This window comes from Nanorana parkeri, unplaced genomic scaffold (assembly GCF_000935625.1).
Source record: "Nanorana parkeri isolate BGI_ZX_2015 unplaced genomic scaffold, ASM93562v1 scaffold950, whole genome shotgun sequence".
NCBI classification, from domain to species: domain Eukaryota; kingdom Metazoa; phylum Chordata; class Amphibia; order Anura; family Dicroglossidae; genus Nanorana; species Nanorana parkeri.
Genome location: NW_017307218.1, coordinates 65,397 through 74,424, shown reverse-complemented (window position 1 = coordinate 74,424; position 9,028 = coordinate 65,397). Strand labels below are relative to the sequence as shown.

The following is a 9,028-nucleotide window of genomic DNA, read 5'->3' as shown; positions in this document are numbered from 1 at the left end:
CGTTGGCATTTGCAAAGCAATTTGCTCCATAGGTAAGTCTGGGAACATATAGAAGATACGTGCTTCTTAATCTCCCTGCTTCAAAGTGAACCTGTCATTTTTCCTGTGTTGACAAAATACTAACCCAACAGCAACCACTGCCTCTTTAGCTTGAAGGAAACCGAACACTTGCAAAAAAGTGTACCTGTTGTGTAATATTTGTGCAGCGCTCATCGGTAAAGATCTCTTCAATATTGCTGGGACACTGGAGTGTAAGCAGAGGCAATAAGAATAAGATATAATAACTTACAGTCAAAAAAATGGTAATGATATAGGACATAAGACAATCACATACTTTTGTGATGTTTAATGCTGTGTTGACATTCTTTACTGCTTCCTCAAAATTCTCCTCATCTTCTGGTACTCCATTCTCTTTCTTTAGGACGCCTATAACCAAAAAACAAATTTAACCAGATTGTATTCACTTCATGCAGTCCTTACAACTAGAACAGTTTAATCTGCCAGTATTGATTGAGGTGGACCCTGACCTCAAAGCCTAAAATGTATATGCTCAATAAAATTATCCTGGAGGTCTTAATACTACATTTGCAGGTATATATGTGTTCTCTAGCAACTTCAGCGCAAAATTATAGCTAATTTGCCTACAAACGTCAGGTGGTCATAATAATCTGGCCACTCAGTGTATATATATTTCACTGCATTTGTGCTGCAAAGTCATGGCAGGTTACAGAAACAAAACTTAAAATACTATCCTAGACATATGACCAAAGAATGAAATCATTTACCTTGCCTGATCAAATCCCGGAAAGCTTCCTTATCTTTATACGTTTTGGGGATCTGGCCTGCATTCTAGAAGTAAAAGTTCGCTGTCAGATTACATTCCAGGCAGCAAGAGGAAATGCTTGGTCACCCAACAGATACATACATACATACCTCTTTGCGCCATTTCTCCAAATACTTGGCGATGATCACAATCCATGGAGTGTGAGAGTGATCCTAAACATCAAGACAAATCATTGTGTATAATTAATAGAAACTTGGGTTACTAATGTTGCAATCCACAATTCCACCAACCACATTCACAAGGTGCAAATAATAGCTTATTAAAAGGATAATTATATATCCAGATAACCCCTTTGTTCTGCATACCTTTCTGTCCATGTGATCCAGGTCATACAGCTGCAGATGTTCCCGGAGCTCACAAAAAGGCTGATCCAACCTCAGATCCTCAAGGGCATTATCAGGATGGGATTCTATAACTGGAATGTCACAGCAATGTTTGGGTTAGTAGCATTTCGGTTGATCAAAAGAGCAAACAAAAACTCCTCATGTACACCTATCCATGGCCAGATGTTTGTGGACCCCTGGCCATCACACCTACATACAGAGGCAAAAGTATGCAGACACCCATCCAAATGACTGAGTTCAGGTGTTTCCAGTGGATGGGTATTTTGTACAGCATACAAATACATTTTAGACAATTGTGTGCTTCCACAAGGTGGGGAAGGCACTTTTCTGTTCCAGCATGACTGGTCCCCTGTACACAAAGCCAGCTCCATAAAGATATGGTTTGATTGATTTGGTGTAGAGGAACTCAATGACGTGCACGAAGTCCCAACCTCAACCCTATTGAACACCTTTGGGATGAACTAGATCGCAACTGCAAACCAGGTTTTCCCATCCAACTTAAGTACCTGACCTCACAAATGCTCTTTTTGGCTGAAAGTCCTGCAGACACACTCAAACCGTGTGAAGCGCCTTTCCAGAAGAGTAAGGGCTACTCCATCTGGTTTTAGAGAGACAGAGATGGGCTCATCATTGTGCTGCTTCTCCTTCACAGGATGGGAAGGAGACCTGTAAGCCCACATTCAAACCTACACGGGTTTGGCGCATTTTCGCGGAAACGTAGCAAAACGTGCAACATACTGTCATTGCTGTTAATTTCTAATTGCACCCCAAACTTGACCAGGAAAATGTGCGTTTTTGCTTTGTATTTGTGCGCATGAAAACGTGCACAAATGCGGAAGCAAAAAATGCGGAATGTGTGTTGCAGAATCTGTCCTACATGTGCTTTTTTGCTGCACTAAGTGCCAGTTCACACCACAAAGAGTGCGTTCCAGAGGCCCGGCCGGTTCCCTGCATTCAGGGGTGGGAGGGGGCGTGGTGGTGCATTGAAGTCAATGGCACTGCAGCCACACCCCCAGTGCGATTGCCCGCACCAGAACGCGTGGCAATGCTGCATGCACTATTCTTGCAGATCGCACTGGACCGGAACGCAGGCACTAATGTGCCACACGTTCGCGTGTGGGGGCGGTCGCACTGCAGACAGAGGGCGTGGCTGCGGTGCCATTGACTTCAATGCACTGCCACACCACCTCCCGCCCTTGAACGCAGGGAGCAGACCGGGTTGCGTTCCAGAGGCCGAATGCTCTGGAAAGCACTCTTTGTGGTGTGAACCAGGCCCTCAGGCCACATGGAACTCAATGGGGACGTGCAACAAATGCGGGATTAGTGTTACTGCTCTGCAAAAGAGAAACTTTAAGTCTACTGCCCAGCCAGACAAGGCTGTGCTGTGTGGCAGAGCTGTGTAACTTTTAGAACTAGATGGACAGAAATATATATATTTTATCAGTGAATTTAGCTGTTTGCCTGGAGTTCAGTCTCTACTAAACCTAAGAAAGAGAGATTGCCATTGCTGACCTCTCCTACAAAAATACTAGTTGCCAGAGTAGTATAGTATACTGTACCACATGTAAACCTGATAAATCTTTGATGCTGTCTGTTTTCACTTGAAAAAAATCTTACCAGTATGTTCTTTGACAATTATTCTCATATAGCCCACAAAGCCATATGCTCGGCAAACCAAAAGCGGAATATTAGCGTTCCACAGCGTCTCACCCAAACACAGCAAAGTGCTGAAACAGAGAGACAAAGAGTGATATCAATGGGAGTAGAACTATAGTATATATACTGTACACAAGAGAATTTTTGTACAAGTCATTCTGAATTGAGAAAGCTGCTTGGATGACCAGTGAAATGTCTTCAAGGAAAATACAGCAAGTCCAGTTGCCTTGACTCATTTTTTACAGATATACCATGACCTGGATGAATGAGAACCTTCACAGACACAAGAGAATGGTAATATTTAACTATCATGTGAAGTTACCAAAAGCACTTGTACTTGTTTGGTGCACTCAGGTCAATAGAAGATGATTCGGATAGGATGCTATAGACTGTAGCACATTCTCCTTTGTCTAAAGACACACTGTCATCTTACTCATTCCAGGCCAAGTGCCAGTGTTCATGAAAAGGGCCCTACCCCAAACCCTCAACTTCCCCCCCTCCCGACTGAAACTCACCTTGCCCTCAGTGATCCTTCTACTACTGCAGCTGGCACCAAAATACCCAGAGTCAGCTGGTGTCAGAGGCTAGAAGTAGTGGTGACATCACCCTTTCTGTCGATTTACCGCAAAGCCTGAACACTGCCACATGGGTCCTCACATCACCCGACCATTCACACTATCGTTACATGGATGGCAAAAGTGGCAGACGGGCAAGGAGAAGGCGGGGGGAAGAGGCAGAGCGGGAGGGAGGCCAAGTTGCTGCACCATGGGCCTCCAAGTTGTACTTGCCCCCTGGGCTAAAAGTTGCCAGTCAGCCCCTGGGAGGAGGTCACATTCGCCCCCCAAGAACTGGGTATTTTGCACCGGTAAAGCAGTGGAAGGATTGGAAGTGGTAGAGCTGGCAATGTAGCATATCAGTGAATTGGGGGGGCACCTTTACACAGACACTGTCACTTTGCCCTGAATGTGTAAAGCGACATTGTCTCTTTATAGACATTACAAACTTACCTCTCTGATAACTGAGTGGCAATCACTAAAGTAAATTTGTTGAAGAATGCTGGGTCACTCTCTAGAAGTTGATCCGGATGCTAAAGAAAAAAAAAAGGGAGGGCATACCAGTCAAAAATAATCCCTTAAAGCAGAACGCCAGCCAATAAATATAATAAAAACTTAATAGTTAATTCAGCGACATCCCGCCGCGTCCTGTACAAAATCTACAATGTGAGCTCTATTAGCACGCCCCCAACATCTAAGCAACAAGCACTCTACCACTGTTTCAAAAATGCTCTCCCTCTGTCTCATAACCTTGCATGCTCAATGCGCTAACCCTCTCCTCGTCCTGAGCTCAGCCGCTGCTGATGAAGAAAGAAGACCACTATGCGCATATGTGGCTGTGTTTTTCTAAATATTGGGGCCCTTTTATTGCATAGTACTTTTAAATACAACGGTGAACATACCCTTTAACCTCTGTCTGTAGTCCATACAACAGGTGACACTTTGCTGCTAAAACCCAGAGATAAAATACAAACCTGAGCCACGTAATTCCCCGTGACGTCTTCATTTAACTCCTGCAACAGCTCCATGGCGGTCTGAGCTCGACTCTAATAAGAAAACGTTAAAAATCAGAAGGTTACAGAATGAAAAGGCCGTAGTATGTAAAGCACTCCAACGTTTAAAATTAAAATAAGATGAGGTAAGAAAAGAAAGAGGATAGGAGGATTCTCAGAAGACAAACTAAGAAGGAAAGAAATATGGGACAGACAGCATGCCAAAACAATAAATAAAATGACATTTGGTTCTACATGCCGGCCCTGTGGGAATGGGTGGCGTATGGGAGAAATTAAGACCTTCAGTGGGCATCACTGGCAAAACTGATTTGTATTTTTTTTTTTTAAATGCACATTTTAGACCTGAACATTACTTAAACCTCCCCAAAATTATAGGTTATATTTTCCTAAAGTGACGACCCAAGAGAATAAAATGGTGGCAGATGCAATTAACATGATACTAGTGCGGGGGGCGTGGCTTGCTCGCGGACGTGGACGGTCGCATGGAGTGAGAGCTCCGGCTATCTACCCAGGAACGAGCCTCAGGAACACTCACCCGTGCCCTAATTTTCACCCTCATGGGCAGAACGGGCAAGAAGGGAGCTAAGGCGAGAGCCCGGAATACTCCGCCGGCTCTGATCCCGTCCATAGGCGCCTTCTTCCGCCCCTCGGGCTCCCACGCGGCCTCACCGCGACTAGGCCTCGAGACCGGGGACCTGCCTGACTCCGAGGCATCCTCCCCTCTTCACCAGCAGCCTGTGGCGGACTCGGACTCCTCCATGACCGGGGATGACAGCGCGTCACTGCGGAACGACGACATGTTCCAGCGATATTTTGCTATGTTGCCCACGAAGTCGGAACTGGAGGGCATGTTCTCGCGCCTGGAGGCCTCTCACCGCCATGATATGACAGCGCTCCAGGAGGGCCTGGCAGGCTTTGGACGCAGGCTGGAGGTGGTGGAATCCGCGACTGCAACGGTGTCATCCTCGGTCCGGCAATTACAGGAGGAGGTAGGCAGACAGCGTGACACCCTGCTCAACCTGTCTCTCCGCATAGACGACCAGGAGGACCGTCATAGGCGCAACAACATTAGATTGCGGGGCATCCCTGAGGCAACGGGCCTAGCATACCTCAAAGCCACGATCTTGGGCATTTTCAACATGCTCTTGGGTAACCCACCCACCCATCCCCTAGAACTGGACAGAGTTCATAGGGTCCCCGGCTTCCGCATCTCCGCCCAGCAACTGCCTAGAGACGTCCTCTGCAGGGTGCATTTTTTCCAACAGCGGGAGGCCAGCCTCTCCAAGGCAAGGGATAGAGGCCCCATAGACTTTGACGGTGCGCAAATATTGTTGTTCCCTGACCTCTCTCGGAATACCCTGGCCAGGCGCAGGGCCCTCAAACCCCTCACGCAATTGCTACAACAGCAAGCCATCCAGTACCGGTGGGGCTACCCCTTTCATCTGGTTTATTTCCACACACCCCCTCCCTTCTTTATGTATGTTCCTATCTACCCTGCTCTCCTTCTAGTTTGTCTGTATTGAATGTTCTCAGTACAGCGCCTCGGTCACCTTTTTCTACGGGTCCACCGATTGCCTGCTCCTCTGATGTGATTCGCCCCAGACGGCGAGGCATTGATCATAACCTTACATGGTGGCGATTTATATATTATGTTCAGCTCAGGGATTGCATAACTGCATAACTGCCTATAGCATATGTGCCTTCTATGCCCTAAGGCCCGGACGCGCTATGTATCTGATTGATGGGACCACAGGTCTTTGTGCTGTATGTACACCTTTTTGTTTCTGTTATTGTACCCACGTTCTTTTGTCTTTGTAAAAATTCAATAAAAACTTATTTCTGAAAAAAAACATGATACTAGTGCAATGGTTTATCAAACCCATATTATTTGTAAAAATTATGCTAAAGTCTATTGGACCGCTAAGGTCTCCTGTGCATTCCATTGAAGCTAATCAAGCAATTGTAAAGCTTTCAATCAGAAAAACATCTTGCTATGTAGATTATCTGTAATATATGTTGCATACTTTGACAGTCATTGTACCGGTGAGCAGAAAGGCCGGCCAACATCTTCCAACTAAGATCATTATTAATATGGTGTTGCTGCATATCCAAGATGAATAGTAATCGGCACCTTGTGACAGAAGCACTTTAAATCTTATTAACATTACCACTACTAAATAAATAAATAAGTTGAGCTTACCTTCCCAATACTACTTCTGGTCAGGAAAAAACTGAGGAGGGAAACAAATGAAAAAATACATTTTAAAATTTCAACAGAAATCTTCTATAAAATGTCAACCCAACGCAAACCGATGTTTCCATCCAAGGCCGATGGCAGCCACTTCAATCACCTATTTATTTCTTAGTGCATTTCCATTTCTGAAAACCAATTTCAATGACACCTCCCCCCCTACACTATTCTATGTTTCCATCTAAAGCTGATGGCAGCCACTTCAATCACCTATTTACTTCTTAGAGTGTATTTCCACTTCTGCAAACCAATTTCAGTGACTACCCCCACCACCATTATATGTTTCCAACAAAGGCTAATGGCAGCCTCTTCAATCGCCTATTCCTTTCTTAGAGTGTATTTCCACTGCTGTAAACCAATTACAGAACTTAATGCAGAGCGTTCTTAACCCTTGCAGTGGGCTCATGCTCGTTTTTGTTTAGGTGCCAACATAAAAAGTTATACTCACCCGATCCTCAGAACCGGCTTGCTCTTAGACTGTAATATATCGATAGATATCTTGCTGCACTCCTTACCGGACATATAAGTAGTAACCTGATAGAACAGGTGGGTACTTGCAGCGACAACGGATGGCACCGTCAACAACTGAAATGTTCAAAAAATATCACCAGCACACTAGGATTCAAATGAAATTAACATTTGAATAGCAATGTTCCTTGATTAAATGGACTCGTACTCCTAGACTGGTCCCTGGAGCCTCTCTCCCCCTCCTCTGCAGAGGTCCCGGAGTCATCATGTTCTATACATAGTGTATAGGACGTGAGGATGTCGAGGGACATACCACGCTGCAGCAGAGACGGAGACAGGCTTCAGAGACTGGAGCAGCAGCAAGCTGGCTCTGAGGATCGGATGAGTATAACTTTTTTTTAAGCACCTAGACAAAAAGCGAGCAGTGGGGCATCCCCACTGCAAGGGTGGGTTAAGAACACTTTGCCCGCAACATTACATAAAAGGGGAATGCTAAATAAGATCTTTTAGCAAGTAAAAATGTGAGCATCAATTTAAAATATTTGTTTGTTCATGTGAATGGGAACCTGTAATAAATATAAAGTAGGCGTTATCCCAATTTGGCTGCAAACGTGGAAATACACTTTAAGCTCTTGTCTGCAAGTAAGATCTCTGCACTTCCCATTTCTTTTTACATTACACAGCAGAGGGAGACTTCACAGCTATTGGGTAAGTCAGTCACCAGCATTAACTCAGTGACATATTAGTTTTTGTGAACTGATACTTTAAAAAGGTAACCCATCAGAAATAGGAAATCAGCAACAATTACTGCAGACTTGTTTTTTTCAGCTACAAGCTCCTGGGCTGCCATCTTTATCCTTTGTCCACAATTGGGGAGTCACTGACACAGGATGGGAATGAAGGTCAATAATGAGGATACTTCACTGGAAGCATGCTTGAGTCATGTGTTGTGGTCAGTGACTCACCAAGTATTATAGCACAGATGAAGAAGACAGGGCTAGATCTTGTAGGTTCAAAAACAAATTAGCAGTTGCAGTTCCCATATAATCTGACAGGTGCATCTACAAATGAAAAACTTTAAATCTGCGCTTATAGATGATAAATTCATAATATGGGAAATGAAGCTGCCACAATACAGACAACCAAGTCCTAATGGTATAAACTAGGGATGCACCGTTAGCGATACTAGTATCGGTGCCAATACCAAGTATTTGGGTGAGTACTCGTACTCGCCCAAATGCTCCGATACCTAGCACGAGTACTTCCTGTATCAGGGAGCCGGCAGCGCATCATTACACGCTGCCCGGTTTCCTGATTGGCCAGGGAACGGCTCCATGCTCTCTCATCACTTGTGATGAGAGAGCATGGAGCCGACTTCCCGGCCAATCAGGAAGCCGGGTAGCGTGCAATGACGCGCTGCCCGGCTTCCCGATTGGTGAGGAAGCTAGCAAATCCGGAAGGCGGGCGCCGTGTAATGACGCAGCGCCCGGCATTCTGATTGGCCGGGAAGCCGCCGTCATGCTCCCTCGTCACCTCATGGATCATGATATTAAGAAAGTGACCTTAAAGCATTAGTTTGTATTGCTTTAGAAAAAATGTGACCTGTCCCTTTAAGAAAAAGTATCGGTAATTGGTATCTGCGAGTACTTGATCAAAAGTATCGGTACTCGTACTGGGTCTTAAAAAAGTGGTATTGGTGCATCCCTAGTATAAACAATGATTTTGCGGCGCTAAACCCCCTAATATGCTTTAATCTAGATATTTAAACACATTTATTGATTTACTCTTAATGTGCCATAAACCTTATGTTTGTGAACAAAATGTCCATTGGACGGGATAAATATTATATCGAAAATATAAATATTCCAGTTTAATCCATCTACAAATTAAATATTATT

General features: G+C 44.7%; 1 protein-coding gene across 2 annotated transcripts in view; it reads right to left on the bottom strand.

The window, feature by feature from the left end:
- The window catches only part of NAE1 (NEDD8 activating enzyme E1 subunit 1), a 29,015-nt gene that overhangs the window by 12,766 nt on the left and 7,221 nt on the right, over positions 1-9,028 (bottom strand). For both annotated transcript variants that reach the window (XM_018566449.1, XM_018566448.1), the window contains exons 4-12: positions 6,612-6,642; positions 4,373-4,444; positions 3,852-3,931; positions 2,806-2,915; positions 1,150-1,259; positions 934-996; positions 786-849; positions 335-426; positions 185-244 (exon numbers count right to left, since the gene is read on the bottom strand). In XM_018566449.1, coding sequence (XP_018421951.1) covers positions 185-244; positions 335-426; positions 786-849; positions 934-996; positions 1,150-1,259; positions 2,806-2,915; positions 3,852-3,931; positions 4,373-4,444; positions 6,612-6,642 — 682 coding nt within the window. The remainder of the gene's footprint in view (positions 1-184; positions 245-334; positions 427-785; positions 850-933; positions 997-1,149; positions 1,260-2,805; positions 2,916-3,851; positions 3,932-4,372; positions 4,445-6,611; positions 6,643-9,028) is intronic.